Source organism: Ovis canadensis, chromosome 19, assembly GCF_042477335.2.
Source record: "Ovis canadensis isolate MfBH-ARS-UI-01 breed Bighorn chromosome 19, ARS-UI_OviCan_v2, whole genome shotgun sequence".
Lineage (NCBI taxonomy): Eukaryota > Metazoa > Chordata > Mammalia > Artiodactyla > Bovidae > Ovis > Ovis canadensis.
Genome location: NC_091263.1, coordinates 36,165,025 through 36,186,430, shown reverse-complemented (window position 1 = coordinate 36,186,430; position 21,406 = coordinate 36,165,025). Strand labels below are relative to the sequence as shown.

At 49.6% G+C, this 21,406-nt stretch overlaps 1 protein-coding gene and 1 long non-coding RNA gene across 7 annotated transcripts in view; one reads left to right on the top strand and one right to left on the bottom strand.

Annotated features, from left to right (window-relative positions):
- ITPR1 (inositol 1,4,5-trisphosphate receptor type 1) overlaps positions 1-21,406 on the top strand; it is a 348,152-nt gene that overhangs the window by 314,906 nt on the left and 11,840 nt on the right. For all 3 annotated transcript variants that reach the window (XM_069561814.1, XM_069561813.1, XM_069561815.1), the window contains one exon: positions 3,158-3,318. In XM_069561814.1, the coding sequence (XP_069417915.1) occupies positions 3,158-3,318 (161 nt within the window). The remainder of the gene's footprint in view (positions 1-3,157; positions 3,319-21,406) is intronic.
- The window catches only part of LOC138929788 (uncharacterized), a 146,462-nt gene continuing 140,921 nt past the window's right edge, over positions 15,866-21,406 (bottom strand). For all 4 annotated transcript variants that reach the window (XR_011445976.1, XR_011445979.1, XR_011445977.1 and 1 more), the window contains exon 4: positions 15,866-16,418. This is a non-coding gene — a long non-coding RNA (uncharacterized lncRNA). The remainder of the gene's footprint in view (positions 16,419-21,406) is intronic.

Here is a 21,406-nt window from a genome sequence, read left to right as displayed (position 1 = left end):
TTCCCCTGCGTCCCTGTCCTTGACTCTCTGTGGGCCTCTGCTCTGTTCTCCTGGGAAATATCTGGAGTGCCGTGAGTTAGTGCCGCAGTTGCTGGTTTGTTTTAAGAAATGAAGTTTGGGCTAGCAGAAACATCGTTACACGTTATTTGAAATGTATGTGTCTTCGGGCCTTTTGGTTGTTGGGCTGCCAGACTATCTCTTGTTCCCATTCTGATTAATTAGAATGGAGCTCTTTCACTCAACTCCAGCCTGTGGATGTCTTCACTGCAGATGATATCAGGTTTTCAGTGGAAATACAGCCCTCTTAGAGCATATGGTGGAAATGCTCAGAGCTTGGAAGTCAGACCTGTGTTCTGATTAAGACTCTGACACTTATGATCCATGTAACCATGGTACAGTCACTTCACTTCTTTGAACCTTTATTGCTCATCTGTAAAATGGATACAATAATGTACTTCTCTGCATTATCTTGGGACTTAGTTGAGGTAGTTTATGAAACAGTCCTAGCATAGAGCCTGCACAGTGCAGACACCTACTAATAAGTAGTAAACTGCTATGCAAGAGAGGTGCATGGGGTACCAAAGAAATCATTGTCAGTCTAACTCCAAGGAAATACCTGTAAAATGCAAAGTAATCTTGTAGGAATTTGGGAGCTAAGTAATCATTTCAGGATTGTTCCTAATATATCAATGGTTACTAAATACATAAATTTCTCACCAGTATGTATACTCAAAGTAATCACGTTTCCATTTTTAAAATTAGGATCATAGCTTTTTGCCCCCTTAAAACCATTTAAACCTTTTCATTTTGACAGTTCCAGAGTTTCAGAAAAGTCACAAGAATAGTACAAAGAATTTTTATGGACTCTTTATCCCGATTCCCCACATATTGAAGTAACACTTTAATATGTTTATTATCATTTTCTTTATTAACACACACACTGTTTCTCTGAGCGGTTTGAGAGTGATTGACACGGTGCCCCTTTATCTTTATTTCAATACTATATATGTCCTAAAGATAGGCACCTTCTCTTACACATGCAATATAATTATGAAAACTGGGAAAATAACAAGGATGTCATACTCTTACTTAATCTACATATTCTATTCAAAGTTCACACTTTACCCTAATAATGTCCTTTATAGCAAAGGTAAGTCCCAGGTCATGTGTTGAGTTCATTGACATTTTTGAAGAATTTAAAAGTCAGTTATCTTATCCAATGTCCCTTGGTTTGGGACTGTCTGATGTTTTCCCATGCTACTGCTATTGCTGCTAAGTCGCTTCAGTCGTGTCCGATTCTGTGCGACCCCATAGACTGCAGCCTACCAGGCTCCGCCGTTCCTGGGATTCTCCAGGCAAGAACACTGGTGTGGGTTGCCATTTCCTTCTCCAAGGCAGGAAAGTGAAAAGTGAAAGTGAAGTCACTCAGTCGTGTCTGACTCTTAGCGACCCCATGGACTGCAGCCTACCAGGCCCTCCATCCATGGGATTTTCCAGGCAAGAGTACTGGAGTGGGGTGCCATCGCCTTCTCCAGTGGTATGAGATTAATGTTATGGATTTCTTATAGGAACATCAAAGAAAGAGTGTATTCTCCTCAGTGCATAATATCAGGTGTTAGTCATTTAGTCATGTCCAACTTTTTACAACCCTATGGACTGTAGCCTGCCAGGCTCTCTGTCCGTGGGATTCTCCAGGCAAGAATACTGGACTGGGTTGCCATTTCCTTCTCCAGAATATCAGGAGGTACATGATGCCAGTTCATCTAGTAACTGGTCATATTAACGTTGATCACTTGGTTAAGATGGTAATGGCCCTGTTTCTCCGCGGAAGCTACTTTTCTTCTGTTTGTGCCATTGAGAACCATTTTATAGGGAGATCCTTCGAGATGACATAAATATTGCATTAATTCTCAAATGTTAACTCATCAGTGTCTACATCCAGTTTTTGCCTGAGTCTGTGATTGTGATGGTTGCCAAATGGTGATTTTTATTTAGTTTATTATTGTTTCTACATTTGTTTACTGGCTTTTTAAGAAATAGCTTTCTCTCTTCTCCATGTATATTTGAACTTTGTAACAACATGGATTCTTGTGGTTTTTTTTAATTCAGTGGATTATAATCCTTTACTGTCATAATTTATCTTGATGCTCAAACTGCCCCAAATTTGAGAGCTCCTTCAAAGCTGCTTTCTGTACTTTGCCACATCACCATCATTTATTACAGACTTTCTTAGTGTTTTTAGCACTGTGAGGTATTACAGGCTCCAGCTCACCTTGTACCTTCTCTCACCCAGCCCTGGTATCAGTGATTTCTCCACAGAGCCCTAGTTCTGTTCAGTGGAGAATGATATTTAGAATCCAAGATCTGGTCACTGGATGTGCTCATTCCTGTTGGTGTGCCACTGCTGCCACGGCTAATTAGGGCATAAATCTAAAGGATACATGGATCCACACAGTTTTGTGTCTATTTTTGTAAACATACGAAAAAGGATGAGGTCATCCTCAGACCTCTAACTCCAGTTCACCATTACAGAGTTTGTTCTTTCCCCCTTTCCATATTGGTGCTCCATATTTCTCTAACAGTTAGATATCTGGCTCCCAGTGTCACCGTATATTTGTCTATGTGCTCAACCTAAGAATACACAGAAACTTGTTTCAGAATTACTCACCCAGACCTCTGCAAAATATAAACTTAGCAGCTGGAGTTCAAAATGTACGTAAAGTTCCTTCTGTCCTTACTCTGCCTCCTCAGAAACCTTTTAACATGTCTACATTTTGGCATTTACCTGGGAGAAGGGACTCCCATTCACTGGTTGCCTGCTGTGCATGAGCCTGTCACACCCATGCTCGATTAACCCCCGCATGCTCTTGGAACCTAGACGGTGCCTTCCCGTCCCCTGCAAAGGTAGCTAAGGCACACTGGAGACCAAACGATGACTGGTGAGTGACAAAGATGGAAATCAAGCCCAAGTCCATCTGACTCATGGCCTGTGTTTTCCTGCTAGGATACAAAAGTGCATGCGTTTATAAGGCCCACAGGACCCAACTCTTTGTAAAGGCAGGAGTGAACCCACGACCTCCTCTGTTCTGGCAGTTCTTTCATGGGTTTTTCTGCACCATGGCTGCTCACTCGGGGCTCTCTGTCTCTTTTTTTTTAGGGTTGGAAAGAGACAAGTTTGACAACAAGACCGTCACATTTGAAGAGCACATCAAGGAAGAACACAACATGTGGCATTACCTGTGCTTCATCGTCCTGGTGAAAGTGAAGGACTCCACGGAGTACACAGGGCCCGAGAGTTATGTGGCGGAGATGATCAAGGTGAGTGGGCAGGGCTCCTCTAGAAGCCCAGGCTTCAGGCCTGGCTTCCCAGCTTGGAGCGCAGTGCTGGGAGCTAGCAAGGACGATGACAGCGATGTCTGCCCATCCTTTATCATGGGCCAGACATCAGGCTCTAGAACTCCATGTGTCTTCACATTTAAGAAGCCCCAGGTGGAATGTCATCTCCATTTTAAAGGAGGAAATTCTGAGGTTCAGAGAGATGAGCACATGGCTACTTAATAGGACTGGGGTTTCACCTTGTATCTCACGCAGTAGCCGGCCTTCCATGTCTATGTACTCGGCCTTTTTTTCCCTTTAATTTTGATTTTTATTTATTTTTCACTGTACTGAGCCTTCGTTGCTGCTTGGGTTTTTCTCTAGTTGGGGCAAGCAGATGCCGCTCCTGTTGCGGTGCTCGGGCTTCGCATTGCAGCGGCTTCTCTTGCTGTGGAGCACAGGCTCTAGGCACGTGGGCTCAGTAGTTGTGGCTCCCAGGCTTCATTGCCCCTCGGCGTGTTGGTTCTTCCCTTGACCAGGGATTGAATCCGTGTCCCCTGTATTGGCAGGTGTATTCTTAACCACTGGACCAGCAAGGAAGCCCACTTGGCCTCTTCTCATGATAATGGATCCTTGTCTGTTTTTTTCTCCTTAAATAAGACATACCACTGAAATAAAACACACCACTTCTCACTTAGAGAAATGGTATGTTTTTAAAATGATCACTCTATGGCGTTCAGCCTGGTTGGTCCATTTGGCCTCAGCCTCACCTTTCTGGGAGACGCTCTGCTAATCATCAGGGAGGGATCATGTGATGGAGGAATTTGAGTCCTAAATTAATCCCAAATTAATCTTCTTGCTGATGAGTCCTGGGTCCCAGGAAGGGGGAAGTCAAGCAGGTGTGCAGAGCACTGTTCCCAGGCCGGGGACTGTGGAGGCGCCAAACACATGCTCTGAGGCTCCCAGGCCAGCTGTCCTTTCGTACCTGTGGTTCTGAACTTCATTAAAATATTCGGGTGTGTATGGCCAAGCAAAGGAGGCATGCAGTGTGAAGTTTAGAGGCTCTGTGATTTACACCACTCCCTCTGCAGAGGAGAGCCATCAGCTGTGAATGGAGACCATGCAACTCAGTGATGCCCTTCCTGCTGCCAAGGTCTGGAGCCCTCTGCCCCATTCTGTGTACAGCACTGAGCTGTGCTCTTTGCGACCCTGTGGACTGTAGCCCACCAGGCTCCTCTGTCCATGGGATTCTCCAGGCAAGAATACAGGAGTGGGTTGCCATGCCCTCCTCCAGGGGATCTTCCCTCCCTACCCAGAGATGAACCCACATGTCTTGCATTTGTAGGTGAATTCTTTTGAGCCTTTGTGCGTTTCTTATGCAGATGCAGTCATAACGCTCTGTATGTAAAGAAACCCCAGCTGAGGATTGCTCACTGGCAGTGGGTGTGGGCAGGCCAGCACTCAAATGGCCCTAGTTCTTCAGCACCCAAGTTCTAGGGGGCTTCCTGGGGATGCCGTCCCGAGGAGGCCCTGAAGTCTAACTGTGTGCGTCTCATAGTTCAGAGTACACATGAGTCATACTGAGAGCTGGTAAGAATTCAGCTTCTGATTCAGTGGGCACTAGCAGAACTTGAGATTCTGCATTTCCAACCAGCGTCCAGGGGATGCCAGAGCTGCTGGTCCATGAACCACACTCTGAATAGTAAGAGTTCAACAGAAGAGACAAAATAGACTCTGTTGTAAGAAATCATCCTCCACACTGGTTCCGTGAGTGCTGAGAAGTATTCCTCCTCCTATGGGTTGGGCCATCTGCAGTCTGTGAACCTCTCCCATATCTTTTACGCATTTAATAAAGAAAACTACCAAAGTGGGGAGCCAGGAAGGGTGAACTCTGGGGATGGGGAGAAATAGGTGGGGTTTTGCCCCAGAGATGACTGTCTTAAGGTTTTGAAAGAAAGGTATGGAACTTCCCTGGTGGTCCGGTGATTAGGACTCCGTGCTTCCACTGCTTTGAGTGCGGGTTTGATCCCTGGTCAGGGAGCTGAGATCCCGCAAGCCACCCATCACAACCAAATGAAAGAAAGAGAGGGAGGAGGTAAAGAGACGGAGTGATTAGAGTGCAAAAAGGGAAGGAGAAAAAGTTAACTCAGAGAAGGAGGATAAAAAGACACAGGGTGGTGGGTGTCCTCTTCTGCAGATGAAAGTTGGGCTTAGGGTTAAGTCAGTTGCCCAGGCAGCGCTCAGCAGCTGAGCTGGGATGCAGGCCCAGGTTTAATGGACTGTACTCCATAACCTCCACGTTGGGTGAACACGGCAAGGGTGCTAGCAGCTCTGGGCCGGGCGGAAGCAGGGTCTGTTCTTACAGAGACTGGACCTTGTGGTGGTTGCTGGTACAGATGTTCATAGGTCAGGTTTCCAGGCTCACACATGAACTGAAAGGTCTTCAGGTCCTTTCTTTGCCTCCTGGTGTTGATAGTACTGAATTAAACCATGTTTGAACATTCATGCTAACACAAACCTATCTGTATTGTGTATAGCAGCCTGCATTCACCGGAGAAGGCAATGGCAACCCACTCCAGTTCTCTTGCCTGGAAAATCCCATGGATGGAGGAGCCTGGTAGGCTGTCCATGGGGTTGCTAAGAGTCAGACATGACTGAGCAACTTCACTTTCACTTTTCACTTGCATGCATTGGAGAAGGAAATGGCAACCCACTCCAGTGTTCTTGCCTTGAGAATCCCAGGGAGGCGGAGCCTGTTGGGCTGCCATCTATGGGGTCGCACAGAGTCGGACACGACTGAAGCGACTTAGCAGCAACAGCCTGCATTCTCATTCAATTCTTTCAAGTTTAGAAGAGGTGGCTTGTAGTTTTCACCCTAGTCACACCTTCCTTTTCTCCCCCACCCCACTTTGTCTGCTTCTTTCTATTTGAATGTGCCCCATCTTTAAATCTTTTGGGGGCCAGTTTTGAAGTTTTCTGTTAATCACCTTACTTGAAAGTCACAGAAAACTCCACAGTGCTTTTGAGATTCTGTCTTGATCATAAAGACTTATCAGGAGCCTTGTGAGCAGTCAGCTGACAAGGATTAAGGGCCAGAAGTCACCCCCAGCCAGCTACCCTGCCTGCCCAGAGCCCCTGCATTCACTGAGCTTTCCCAGCCATGCCATTCTTGGTGGGAGAACTTCTTGTCACACCTCCTACAAATCTTTGCATCGAGAAATTCTTACCTCAGTGTCCGAGTTGCTGAGAAACCAGATGTCTGTCTCATGTGCTAGGAGAGGGCCCAGGAAGTATTAGATCCACCAGCCACAAGGCAGTGCCTTTTTGCCAACACCATTCCTGGCAGTCTGGCTCTAAAGCCATGTGAATACCTGCTGGGGGCTCCCTGGAGAGTGCCAGTCCCCGCAGGCTGGAAACTGGGGGTGCCCAGCCGAGTCACTCAGTGGGAGACCACTAACCTGTGTGTGGGAACTCAAACTGCAGTGGAGCAGGCAACCAGCCCCCATTGTGAACCTACTGAGAGGCTGCAGAGGCACCCCAGCCAGTTGGGGAAGGGGTGGCGGTCCTCCCAGCATCCTTTCTCAGGAGGTGAGTGTCTGTCTCGGGGGAGGAGGAGAAGTCAGGAGACCTCTCAAGGAGGCCAACGCTGGGAAGCTGAGAGGACTCCAGCCTTGAGGAGGGAGAAGGGCAGTGGATGAGCAGTGTCAGAGATGGAAGGAGAAGTCATCCAGGGGGCCCTTTGGCTCCCGTTGGGTCCCAGGACTTCTCAGGAAAACCACCTCTTGCTTCATGGCTGGAGGCTGGGGGGTGTTGACTTCCTCAGTTCTCCTTAGCCCGTTGATTAAGATCCCAGCGACTTCTAAAGAACTGGGGCATCACAGCTGCCAAAGGACCACCTGGCAGAACCAAGTGGGAAAGGTCCCCCCGGGGTCACTTGCAAGGTAGGGGAGCTTCCCAGACACCCTGAAAACAGCCACTTTGCAAGTAGAGTATCAGGGATGGCAAATAGGTTTTTACCTCAAAAACCAACAAGTGCTTCGTGGAACCCACCAGGGGCTCTGATGGGAGAAGGGTTCTAAGGAGACAAGCTGACTTTGAAAGGGTGACTCCTGAGGCTGCAGTTCCCGCGAGAACCAGCCAGCCAGCGGTCAGGGAGCCAGGATGTCTTCTCTCTAGAAACAGATACGTCCAGAAGGAAAGAAGGCACATCAGATGCTTTGCCACATATTTGGGAACTTAGCAGCCAAATATTCACCCACAAATTAATTCTCATCTAAACATAACAGGACACCATTTCCCTCTCCTCCTAATCATCCCCTTTCCTTTCACTGGAGATGAAACATTCCTTGCAAAGCCAGGGTCAGGCTGCTGCCCCCCGTGAAGCTGTCATACCCAAGAATGGGATCCGCAGGCAGAGAAGCAAAGGTGTGAGTTTTGGCTCTGGCCCATCCAAGCCAGGCAACCCCAGGCAAGTCACAGAATGTCCCTGAGCAGAGTTCTCAGCTGTGGATCGGGGTGAATACCCATTCCTGTGTCCTTGGGGTGGTGGAGGGGGGAATATGTGGGCCCTGGGGTGGGGTGGTAAGTGCTGGGGGAGGGAGGCGGTGAGTGATGGAAGGGCCAGAGGAGCAGACATGGAGCCATGACCAGGTGGTAAACAGGGGCCTGCAGTGCTGACAGCCGCCGCGAGCGCGTCTCCTGGGTGCCCGGAAAGCACAAGGTCCGCTGGCTGTTGGCACACTGTTGCTGAGGAAAGTCAGAATGGGCATCTTGACTCTGAGAACCTCCTCCCGTGGGAAATTCCTGTGGCTTCTCTCTTTTAAATTTAAAGCTGTTGAAAGTGAGAAGAAAGTGTTAGTCCTTCAGACATGTCCGACTCTTTGTGACCCCATGGACTGTAGCCCACCAGGTTCCTCTGTCCATGGGATTCTCCAGGCAAGGATACTGGAGTGGGTTGCCATTCCCTTCTCCAGCGTGTCTTCCCAACCCAGGGATCGAACCTGGGTCTCTTGCATTGCAGGCAGATTCTTTACCATCTGAGTCACCAGGAAAACCCTTAAACATTGAGACAGGACAAGATTGGCATGTTACTGTGTGTCCGTGGAGGCGTCATGGGTACTTGTGACTGCTCTCTGTGTATTTAGGGCTATCCTCCACTCAGGCTCACTGCCCGGGACCAGGCCCTCCGGCGCCGTGGGGCGTGGCCCCTGCATCCTGTGTGTGAGAGTCTGTCTGTCACCTGTATGTATACTGGGTTCGCTGTGGGTTTGTGTGTCGGCTCTGCATACATGATGGGCGGCGGTGCCAGGAGCTGGTGACCACAGGGCGCTCAGCCTCGGCTGTGACTCCCAGCGCCACCCGGTGTAGTGCAGATTTGATCTCAGATTCGTTGACTCAGGCCCCAGACAGGGCTGAACTTTCAAAGAAATGTGACTACAGGGTGACCTCACTTAGCCCTGGCAGTTCAAGGCAGGAGAGAAAACCCCGAGTTCCCTTCTCCTTGTATGAACTTGGAAGTTTGGTGCTACCACGTAGAGTTTTGGTGATAGCCCTTGTAACAAGCAGACTGTTTTTAACCCTGCGCTACACTTCAGTTTTCACGAGACTTTACATACCACATGCCCTTGTTTGAGAAATGTTGGCTCTTCTCTGGTGCCAGCTGATATGAGAATGTGTGTGAGTCTGTATATGATGATTTGATTGGCCACGCAGTCCGATGTATTTAACCAGAATAAGTAGGAAGTTAGTTGTGTGTATCTTTGCCTGAAGGAATTTAAATACTGCACAGTGGATGCATTGTAGGTCTAAGATCAAATGCGTGATTCCCCTCAAGGACCCAGGACCCAGGAGCCCAGTTTTCCGTGACAGTGAAGCTCAGGAGAAAAGCTCAGTCCTTGGTAAGCTGACTTAAGTTAACTCTTTTCAAGTTAGAAACTCAGAAAGCCTTAAGAGGGAAGGTTGGTAAAGAAGACCAGATGCTAACTGAAATAGAAGGCCTGTATGTCTTTTGCTAATGAAATGGAGATTCCTCTTCTGAAGCTTGGAATTCTACCTTGTCAACATAAGGTGTGTTTTCAGAGGTGTGTTTTGAGTTCATTGCAGTTAAAGACAGTGATTTCAGGTGGAGTGCTGCTCACCCCCGTTCCCAGGGGCTGCTCTGGCCCCTCCTTTCTGCTGGGACAGTTGTGTGAATTGACAAGGAGACAGAATGGAAAACCTCCTTCCATGCCATTCTGATCCCGCTGCAGAGGAAGCAGGCTGCGTTGCACTCTGCCCTGACCCGGGCAGACTGGGTCATACCCTCGGCACAGGTCTTGTTTTATTGAGGAGGTACGGAAATAAATGCTTCACGTGCATGATCTTGTTTGGTCTCCGTAGCCGCTTTGCGGGTGGCCCTGTCACCATCTCCCAGGCAGGAACCTAAATAAAGCCCCGAAAGGCTGAGCCGCTCCTCCAGGGTCACAGGGCTGGCAAGTGCCTGAGCCAGGCTTCACATGCAGGTCCGCCACCGAGCGGCCACCCTGGAGGTGTCTTGCACGTGCAGTGGCTCCTTCTGTGCTTGCACACGTGCCTCAGTGTCCGTGTGTCGAGAACCCAGCCGCGGTCCGGCTTGGCTGCAGGGGGTTTTCCTGAGGAGGACTGGCTCATCTCCCTCCTCCCCTCAGTGGTGCTGAATTAACTGCCTTCAGAGGAGGCAAAGCCCAGAGAAAGGAATAGGAGGAGGAGCAGGAAAGAAGATCCTCTAGAGAACAGCACCAGTGGGGTTAATTCCCCGAGCTGCCGTCGCAGGGGAGGGAATGGCAGAGAACAGCTCCGGCAAAGGGAGTATCCGAAGTAGATGTTGATTTAGATGTGCGATAATCTGATAAACTTCATTGCCCTCAGCTAGGAATGGGGGATGAAATTTCCTTTGGTGACCATATTTGGGGAGAGAGAGTGGTAAGTTAAAGGGGAAGGCCAGTTCGCCAGAGCCGCAGTCAGGCCTGGGCTCCCACACCCAGGTGACTCATCCGAATGGTTATAACTCCCTGATAATTAAACACTGGAGCGTCTGATCCATCATCCCTTAAGCCTGGTGCTGACTTTTTCTCACAGCCAGAGTAGACAGCCTTCTCCCACTGCCCACCCACCCCCCTTCACCCCCGCCAACACACACACTAATCCACTGGACATTTTCCAGCTTGTTCCATCTTTTATTAGTTCACTTGACCTCCTCGGAGACTCACAGTACAGGGACATAAAAACAAGTGATTTTCCAAGTTAAAAGTAGTATCATGGTGGCAATGTGTGGTTTTGCCCAGGAAGGGAGAGTGGATTCCCAGAAAATGCTCTGGTGAAAGCCCTTAGAAATTTGCATGCAAAAAAGTCACACAAGGGAAAGCCTTTTTTTTTTTTTTTTTTGCCTGAAAATAAGCTCCTGGGTAAACTTTCTAAGCAGATAAGTTCTATTAGCAAAGTAAGCGCCACTAAACATCTACTATGAGGAAACACACTAAGAAGAGTCACACGCAGGAGGACGTCTGGCTTTAGCATTCGTGCTTATCTGTATTTGATAAGGAAAGACAGGAAGCAAGCACAGACAGAAAGCAGTGTGTTAGGGGCTAAAGATCAAGATGGGAACTGAGTACCTGTCACTGCCTTCTGCTTAAAAGGGACATCAACTGGAGTCTTGCTCCTTTCCTGACCCAAGACACAGCCTGGTGCTATAGAACCTACCCATGGGTGCTCCCCAAAGGAGCACTGCAGCTTCCCGCCCCAGGTAGTCCAGGGAATCAGGGAGGTGGGGGCGGGGGTGTAACTCAGGATGGAAGTGGAGGTGAGAATTGCGTGTGGATCACAGTCAGATCACAGTCAGATGCGACTGAGCGACCTGAGCGCGCGCACACACACACAGCAGCTGAACAACAACAACAAAAAGTAGCTACAGGGAAAGGGAGGTGACAGTGGCGCCGTGAGCAGAGAAGGAACATAGAAATTGACACGGTCATCACGAGGGGACTTAGTTCGAGGAAGTCCCTCACAGATAGGACTTAGGGTGCAGACGGAGGAGTGTGCCCCTAATAATGCCCCCCGACCTCCCCTTCTGCCCCCTCTCTGTGTCATGTAGATGGGTCTGTCAGGCAGGCTGTGTCCACTGCGGAAGTGGCGTGGAAACCCTCTGCCTCCACGCAGATGTGAAGCAATGGGTTTGGACTTTGAGCTAGGATTCCAGAGAGGATGCTGGGAGAAAGGGCAAGCGCGGTGTGGGGGTGGGGTGGTAAGTCCCCGAGATAGAGATATTCCAGTGTCTCAGCTTTTCTTTCCCAGGGCATTTTCTGGGAATGCACTCTGCCCTCTTATGAGAAAGAGCACTGCACCATCTCCTCCTCACTCTGGGAGGCCGTGGCCTTGGTTAAGATGCTGCCTGGGCTCCGTAAGCCCTCAGCGTCGGGCGGATGAGGATACAACCAGTGCTGGCCTCTGATCCAACTCAGAAAGCTCTCCGCAGTTAGCTGACACCGTGGCCGAGTTCAAGCATGCCGGAGTGAGGGAGACGCACACAGTGATTTGGCACTTGCCTCGGGGTGGCTGGAAACAGCCTGTCAGCATCAGGGATGCACCTCCCGCCGGCCAGGCGTGCTCGCACCCCCACCCTCGGCACCAGAGCTCGGGTTCGCGTCCGTGGCAGCTGCATAGAGCAGTTGCTCAGCTTAAGTTTCCACACCCAGGCTCACGCCCCGTCCTGCCCTCTGTCCTGCTCTCCGATGATCTGGAGGGTATGAAGCCACCCTCGCCTGAGTGCACTGCACAGGCAGCTTCCTTCTCTTTGGAGGCACTCAGGCTCTGGAAGACGGGTCTACAGGGACCTCCCAGCTCTCTGCTGGGAGTTCTCCATGCTCTCACCTCTGCCGAGGAGTGCTCAGCACTGTGTGTCATCGTTTGGAGAGCAAAGCTCCAAAGGAACTCACCTGCTAAGGCGGGTCCCCAGGACTCGGGTCCCCCTGAGGGTGCTCCTGGTGGGTCCAGCCACCTATAATCAAGTCTCCCCCTTGGTTCATTAGTCCAGGGGCGAATGCGGGGATTTGCATGTTTATACAGGTTTGTGTGTGTATATAAGGTGTTTGTTTACACCCTCATTTCCCCCAATTCAGCAGATGTTTTAAACTCCAAGAATGCATTTTTCTCCCTTCCGTACCTTGGACTCACCTCCTGCGCCTTTGCCCACTGCAGCCCCCACTGGGCCACCCTGCTTACCCCTCAGCCCCAGGCTCCATGTTCACCCCGGTGACTCCCCAGCCTTCACTCTTCCATCTCTCCTCTGCTCTGAACACGGACAGTGTCTGACAGAGCTGGACACAGCCAAGAGGCGTGTGACCCCCTGGCCTTTACGAAGATGTTCTGAGTTTATTTTTATCAGGTACAAGTATTCAGGATTCTTTAACATGTATCTCTTCTCAAGAAAGTCTAGTAGCTACTAGACTGTTCCTCATATGAGAATGAGGAAAAGATCCTAGCAGTTAGGTACAGCCATTCATAGTTAACAATTATGCCGTGAACCAAGCTCTTGGCTTGTCCTTTCACAAACCTGCTTTTCTGCAGAACCCCAGTGTTACCACCTAGAAAATGAGGAGGCTGAATCGGAGGGTTTCTTGGGCCATCTTTAGCTCCATAATTCCACTCTCAAACAACTCCTAGGGTCTGTGTCAGGAGTGGATGTGGGTGTCAGGAGGGAGACGGGAGACCCACATGGACACGGCAGTGAACTTTGGGGTAAGAGTGCAAGGGGGGCAGGTTGGTAACATGGGGTGGCTGGAAAGGAGTGAGGAATTTGGAGAATCTATGCTTGGCAGATCCTCTCTTCCTCCCAGACGTGTTCAGGCTTTGGGCACCTTCCTTCCAAACCCCTCTCAGGTCAGGGTGATGCTGGCGGCCCGCCCTGAGCTTTCACTGAAGCCATACGGTCATCTTCCCATCACTTGATCCTCAGGGGGTCCAGGCCAAGCTGGCCTTCGGTCCAGAGGAGCCGCCCAGCACATGGTGTTGACAGGGACATAGCTACAGGTGAAACAGTGGCGCAGGGAGGCTCGTGGGTGTGCATAGGGCATATGTTCAAAGACAAACACCAAGTATTTTGCCCTGAAACTTTGGAAAGCCTGTTAAGTAGGCTAAAAACAAACCAACAACAATAACAAAAACAAACAAAACTGGTATAAAGGTATTAAGAGACCAAAGTTTAAACTCGTGGAATCCAAAAGAGAACAGAAGAAAGACCAAGAAAAATTGCCAAAACCCTGTGCGTGACCGCAAGGAACCTTCTGGTGGATTGCTTAGCTAACTGGACGTGCCCGGGAGGCTGCCTGAGCAGAATGTCCTGAGCCAGCTGGGGAGGAGGGCGGGCTCGCCTGGAGGTTCTTCCTGAGGAATCTCCAGCCAGCCTGCCCTGCCCTGCTCGGCACAGCGACGCCTCCCTCACCCCCGCCCTGACCTTTCTCCCCTCCTCCGTAATCCTGGGCCTCCTCCACCCAGCAGCCTGGGTTCCCAGGGCCCAGCGGTGCCTCTCTGACTGATGGGCCCTGCCATCTCAAGGCCCCAGTGCAGACCCAGCATCCCTTCACCTGAGGGTCCGCAGTGACACAGAACGGTGGCTCTGCAGCTGGCCTTGCCTAGGGATTTCATCAGAAATGGGTGCGGTCCTCGCTCTGGCGAGGGCCCGGCTCTGTTACACTGTATCATCCAAGAACAACTATTAACCAAGTCTGGGAAGGGTGAGTGGTCATTCCAGCCCAGCTGAAGATTATATAACAGGGCCCGTCTGGGTGATGTCGGCTGAGACGAGAGCAGACCGGGCTCATGCCTGTACTCGGGGCCGGCCTGGGCACTCTTCACGTAGCTCCACCAGGAAGAGAGAAATCCCGGCGTCTGAAATCTGGGAAAGGAAGAACTCACTCACGTGGGATCGAGTGCTACACCTGGAGTCAGCATCTCAGACGACAGACCAGCTCTGTGACCTTGGGCTGCTGACACTGACCTATGATACTTTTGCATCGTACTTTCCAGTTGACAGACACATTCTCACAGCCATTTGATTCTCGTATTAACCCTGTGAAGCAGCTTTCAAAAAAAGGGAAGCAGAGACCCGGGTTGGTTGGCTGACTCGCCCCGCTCGCTGCCCTGTGAATACTCTGGGCATCTGGGCTTCAGTTCCTGACTCCAGGGCACGGCTCCTGCCCATTGACACACTGACAGCTTGGGGCTGCTGCAGAAACCAACCTCTGACATACCGGGACCTGGATCCTTGAACTAGGGTCTGGCATCCCTCATAGCTCAGTTGGTAAAGAACCTGCCTGCAATGCAGGAGACCTGGGTTCGATTCCTAGGTTGGGAAGATCCCCTGGAGGAGGAAATAGCAACCCACTCCAGTATTCTTGCCTACAGAAACCCAGGGATAGAGGAGCCTGGCAGGCTACAGTCCATGGGGTCCCAACAGTTGGACACGACTTAGCGACTAAACCACCACCAACAAATTCCAGGTGTGGGATCCTTTTTTTTTTTCTAATTTAAGAGATTTTACTTTTTTACAGAAGTTTTAGGTTTACAGAACTGCTGAACAAAAAGTCCTGAGTTCTCATGTGCCCCCTTCTCCCTACCTTGCCTGCCAGTTCCCCTCTTAGTAACTTTTGTTTACTATGGTGTAGTTACAATTGGTAAGCTAATATACAGTAATTATTACTAAAGACGGTATTTTACACCAGGGTTTGTGCTTGTATTGTGCTCTGTCTATTCATCACTACCACCCCCAACCGCTGATTTTTTTTTTTACCTTTGGAATTCACTGTTTTAGGGTTGGGCTTTTTTTTTTTTTTTTTTTTTGTCTTTTTAAATGTATATAGATACTATAAGTGGCAATTTTGGAATCATTGAGCATAGCGATCATTATCATTGTTTTTCACCCAAAGTAACAAATTCTGGGTTTTGTTTGTTTTCTCTTAGGAAAGAGCTCTGAAGATTATTTTCTTCCTCTTTAATGCAAATAATCACCTTAACTTGGGCTTCCTAGGTTGTGCTGCTGCTGCTGCTGCTGCTGCTGCTGCTGCTAAGTCGCGTCAGTCGTGTCCGACTCTGTGCGACCCCATAGATGGCAGCCCAACAGGCTCCTCTGTCCCTGGAATTCTCCAGGCAAGAATACTGGAGTGGGTTGCCATTTCCTTCTCCACTGCATGAAAGTGAAGTCACTTAGTCGTGTCCAACTCTCAGCGACCCCGTGGACTGTAGCCCACCAGGCTGCTCCATCCATGGGGTTCTCCAGGCAAGAGTACTGGAGTGGGGTGCCATTGCCTTCTCCGCCTAGGCTGTGCAGTGGTAAAGAATTCACCTGCCAATGCAGGAGACTCAGGTTCTATCCCTTGGTCAGGAAGATCCCCTGGAGACGGGAATGGCAACCCACTGTAGCATTCCTGCCTGGGGAATCCCATGGACAGAGGAGCTTTGTGGGCTGCAGTCCGTGGGGGTCGCAAAGAATAGGACACACCGAGTGCGCGCGCACACGATCACCTTCCCTCACAAGAGAGGCGAATGTTTAAGGTTTATTGAGTGTAATACATTCCTGCTGTAGGAAAGTTAAGGGTTATCTTCAGTCTTCCTCCTCCACCCTCTTCCAGGCATTTTCTGGGGGTTTGGATACATGAAGCCAGGAGTCTGTTTCCAGGCTGCCCCTCCCCCGCTTTGGTTCACTCCAGCCATCCCCAGGCACTCTGGGAAATCCAGTCTTTGATCTTGCTTGGTAAGATAAGGTGCAGTGCCTCTGACATTTGCTTTGAAAGGACCATCTCTGCTCTCCTGAATCTTCCCCAAGGGGATTCTGAAGGGTGGAGGGGACTCTGTGGCTTACAGGTCCATTTTCCTGGGACCCATCTTCTGGCCAGTGATCCTGTCTTTTATCCTCATGACCCCACCAAAAAAAAAACACCTTGCAATTCTCTAGTCTGGCTGTGAAAGAATAAGGGATTTAGCCATAAATGCTATGTTGTTTACATGGTAAACAAACTCTACCATCAGTGGGCTTTCTCTGAGGAGGTGACTGATGATCTCAGCTGTCTTTCTTAGAACTGCATCTTCAGTTGAACCTGGGAAGAGGGAGAAAAAAAAAAAACCACTTCTCAGAATGATTAGCATTTGCATCATACAATCCAACTTCCTCTCCTCCTTTCTCTCTCTCTCTCTTTCTCTCTCACACACACACATACCCTCCCTCTTTCCAGTCAAGAACGTTTCAAGAGGTCAGTGCCGCCCCCGTGTCTAAAACTTCAGTGTTTGCTTTGCAGGGACTTTTCCAACTTTACCTAGAAAAGAACTAACCAGAACCTTAGCACTTGTGGTCAGCCTGCTTCCGGCTGTGGCTTGAGTCGGTTTGTCTGCTCTGACAGAGGAAGTGCTTGCTGTGACGGGAACCGCACTGGCTGGATTGTAGGACTGGGGCAGACAGTGCCTAAGGACATTGGTATGTGAGGTGCCAGCAGCAAGGAGGGCGAGCGAAGCACAGAGGGGCTCCCAGACCCAGGGCGGTGCAGCCACCAGCCCTCGCCCAGCCCCACCCTCCTGACCACACACACCCGCCAAGATGAGTTCATGTATAAACAACATGTCTTCGCTGGAGATGACTTTCTCAAAAGTTCAGTAGAAGCTGGGCCCCTGAGACATGTTTTTAACCTGGAATAGACGTGAAGGTGGGATTTTTGCAAGCGTTCAGAGACCTTCAGAGTCTGGCTGGCTAGAGAGGCAGGGGTGCGCACTTCACAGGAGTCAGAGTGCTCTAACCAGCTCGGCGTTTGGTGTGAAAGGCTGAGCTAGAGTGAAGTCACTTCTCTCTCTGCTCCTCTGCTAAGGCTGGAACAGTCTTAGGATTTTTCCTGTAGATTCGGATCTCAGTGTGGCCAGGTCGTGCTGGTGAGGAGCCTTCACACTGCACTGGAATTTATCCTACCGCGCAGGATGTAAAACCCAGTGGAAATGGAGAGCACAGTTTGGCCAGAATAGCTAATTTTAACTCGTTGGTAATTTGAAATTTGACTTAACAGCCAGGATGATTATTTAAGTAAAATACTGGCTACACCGAGGATCTCAAATTTTTGGTACACACCCATGTCAGGGCAAAAGAGCTAATGGCACCCACTGGCCAGAGCACTCAGGTTCCCTTGTTTGGGGTTTTGGTGGGGCCCCCAACTCTGCTTCTTACTGTTAGATGTAAATGTTAGAGGAGGGCTACAAGGGAGAAACTTGAAGGTGGTCACCGGGAAGTATCTAGACCAGGAAATCCTGTCCCTCCGTTTGCACTGAAGACTCTCATGAGATGGAGAATGAAGACTTATCACTAGGATCCAGGCACAGGGTCCAAAGAGACCTGTAGAAAGGATGACGTTTCTATAAAATCATGGGATTTTACCTTTAAATCTGATTCATGTTCTGCTCCAGGGCATATTGTGAGGCCAATATATTTTCAATCGTTAACTGTTGACTAAGATGGACATTCAAATGAGATGCGTTTTTTCTGTCCATGGCTTTGTGTAGCCCTCAGACGGGGTCTTCATCCCCAGGAGTACAGGGAACCAATGTACAGAAGCACAGAGAAAGCGAAAGCAAACAGCATCAGAGTGCATCTCTTGACCCTTGAGGGGAGGAGCACAGATGCCAGCAGCAGCCACCTTAGGGCCAGTGGAGCCCGATCACCGGTCCAGCAGACACTGGGCACTGAGCACTTGGAGCTGAGACTGCAGTGGGGTCCGTGGAAGTGCGGAGCCATGCCCTGCAGCCTCGTTCCTGGCACTACCGCCCCTTGGGGATATAGGGACCTTGCCATCCTGTCTCTAGACCCTCAGCACTCAGCCCTGTGCCAGGCACAGAAATTATCAACGGTCTTTTCAGTAATCAGTTGTTGGATGGGGACTGTGTATTTTGCATTTGTCAGAGGCCTTTCTGAAACCGTTGCTTAGGAGTCATGGGATCACATCATACACCCCACGGAAGAAGGTATGAATCCACTGTGAACAAAGTCTCTTTTCCATCTATAGTTGTTGGGTCACTTGCTCTTTAAGAAGAAACTGTTCTTTAAGGTACGTGCAGACTTTGCATCAATTTTCTGTATTCTTTTGAAGACCTGTTTAATGTGGATTTTGTTTGGAAAGCTGTTTTCTATTTTTGTGGAGGATTCACTAAGCCAATGCACATATGAAAGATCTGAGAGCCAGGTTTGAGGTGAATCCTCTGGCCATTTTCAGCAGTTCCTCTGTATGTCAGGCACTAGTGACTGCTCACCTTCGCCCCAGCGCCTCACCAGGCAGGGGCTCCAGGTCACTTTCTGCCCTTCCTCACCACCTGCTGTCCCTGCTGCCTCCCTGCCTTACCAGTCCAGCTGTCCAGCCAGCATCACACACGGGCCCACCAAAGTCTGTCTGCTCTCCTCCCCAGCTCAGACCACTCTGGTTTTCCAGGCTGTGCGCAACCGCCTGCTGAGTAGCCCTCGTGGTGACCCCTTGTGTGGCCAAGTACAAACCTTCCCCGAGACCCAGGCCTTCCAGGAAGAGGACACCAGCCACTCACAGCCCCCGCAGTCACGTCCGATGTTGACCTGACTCTCGCTTCGTTGACACAGCCTAGCTGCTTTCTTCAGTTCTGCTTTTTAACAGAAACAGCCACTCTCCTTAACTAAACTGCAAGCACTCTGATGGGCGGAACCCTGGCTCATACTTAGGTTTCAAAGCCATGACCACCTTAACGACATCTAGGAGGTAGGGACCAAGTGCGCGGGCTTCACTACTGGGTCGCCAACACCAAGTATGTAAAGACTCCTGAAGCAGTTGTATTTCTTAAAATGTTTTCTTCCGAGAGTGCTTATGCTTTTGAGTTGAATCCAAAGAACTAGCAAATATTTCCTTCCAGATATACTCAGCAATAGCAGCTTACAGTTTGTAAACACCAGGTCATTCTCAGGGTCTCCTGTGAAATACAGGGATTTCCTTCTTCCCCACCCTCTACCAGTCACCCTCTCTTCTGGGGCTCGTTCTGCGCTACCATCTTGCAACACCCTCCCAACAGGATGTCTGTGGTATCCCCATGGATGGTGTGTCTATGTGCTCTTCAGAGTCTGACGGTTTCAGTGGGACTTTGTGTCTTTCCTCTTTACCTTGCTTCCTCGGGAGTCAGTGTGCAGACACGTGGAGTCATCCCTTTGGAAGTCCGGCCTTGGGTGCTTGGCCGCTCCCCGGCAGTTGTGCTTATGGTCCACCAGCCTGGCCCACCCATCTCTCCTCCTGTCACGGGGCTTGAGCCGTCTATGAGCATCAGTAATGCCCAGGCCCCTGTCCCCTCCATGCGCCGTCTCCTGATCAGTCAGGCCATTCCTCCCTGAGAGGGACAGAGGGGGAAGGTGTGCTGATGACTCGGGGTGGTGAGTGTCATCAGTGACAGCTGACCATATGCCTTTCAGCATCACTACTGTGCTTAAGCATTTTCAGATGTCTGCTCTCCTCTTCTTCGCTGCAGACACACAGCAGGGAACCGATGCAGCCATGGCAACAGTCCAGAGTTCTAGGCTGGTCATCCTCAAGATGGAGTGTATTTGTCAAATGCTCTTTTGCCTACTGCTCTGTCTGTGGAGGGACGCTGATGAGAGCTAGTGGAGGCTACTGTCAGGGCACATGTGAAGGGAATGTTGGTCAGGGCGTGTGGCACAGGCAGGGAGACAGTGTCATATTCCTCCTCCCACGGGCATTCTAAACACTTGAGATTCACCGTGTAAGCATTAGTTACCAGGCCACCCAGGAAGCAGTGGATTGACCATTCCTTGCATCCATGAGTATTTATCCAGGGTCTTCTGTGTTTTAGTCTCTGTACTCAGGTGGCTCCTGGTCTCAGGATGCAGGCAGGCTAGAGAATCCCCCCATGTCTTAAGCAAATGCTTGGAAGCAGACGGGACACCTGTGCCAGTGTGGTGCCTTCTTTGTGAAACTATCAACTAGTTCTTGTTTGGCGTCTGTATTGCTAGATCTCATTAGGTCAAGACATGGTCGTCTCGCTTTTTAATATTTAGACATGTCTTGTGGGATTTTGTTCTTGATTTCGAGTATGTTGATGCCTTGTATTGTGTATGACAGGTTGGCAAACTCCGGCCTGTAGGTCAAAGTGGGCCCTCTGCCAGCATTTGTGAAGTCTTCTTGGGAAACAGCTACCCCATTCACTTGTGTCTATGGCTGTTTGGGGGCTACATGGTGGATTCATTGTGACAGAGTCCATATGGTCCAGAAAGCCAAAGATCCTATCAGAAAATACTACCCGGAAAAAGTCTGCTGACCTCTGGTGTACACAAAGCACCAATAGCAAATTCTGCATGTGTGGGGTGGGGGGTGTAGGGGTGGTCATGATTTGTGTTAGAATGTTTATTAGAATTTATCCCGATGAGATCAGAATGGCCCAGAAGAAACGTGGTAGCACGTGGATGTGGAAGGAGTAGATTTTCCTCCCCTTACCTCCGGCTGATGGAGCTTCTCTGTGGTTCATTCCTACCTTTCTGTACAGCACTCGTCTATAATGTTTACTTTTTAGGAGAAGTGGGAGAAAAGCAGATGTGGGCAGAAAGAAGTGAGGTGGAAGGAAGAGTCTTGTCCATTCTGTTAACCAGCAGTGAGAAATGGTGTTGACAGGTATGAGCAATAGGTATTAAAAGAAAGGGCAGACTTCTGACTTACTTGCAATAATGTCTTTGTCACATTAAAATAACAAATATAAATCTTCTCCTTAATGTGTTCATGCAGAACCAATATTCTTGAAGTATTTGTTATGAATTCTAAGCTGCTCTGTATAGTTGAGTTGAACACATGTTCATCATCACAAATTTCACGTAACCCCCTAAGAGTATCCTTTGGCTCTCTTCAGAGTACATATGTGTTTTAGTCCTAAAAGTCCAGTTCTCTTCAGACACGGGAGCATTAAAGGGGACATCTGTTTCTCTTTCAAGTTTGTAATTGGATTGCTGTCACCAAGCATTGAATCTGCCTGCCCTACCTTCGGGTAATATTGATGAAGGGACCAAAATCTCACTTAGATTAAGGGTCCAATTTTG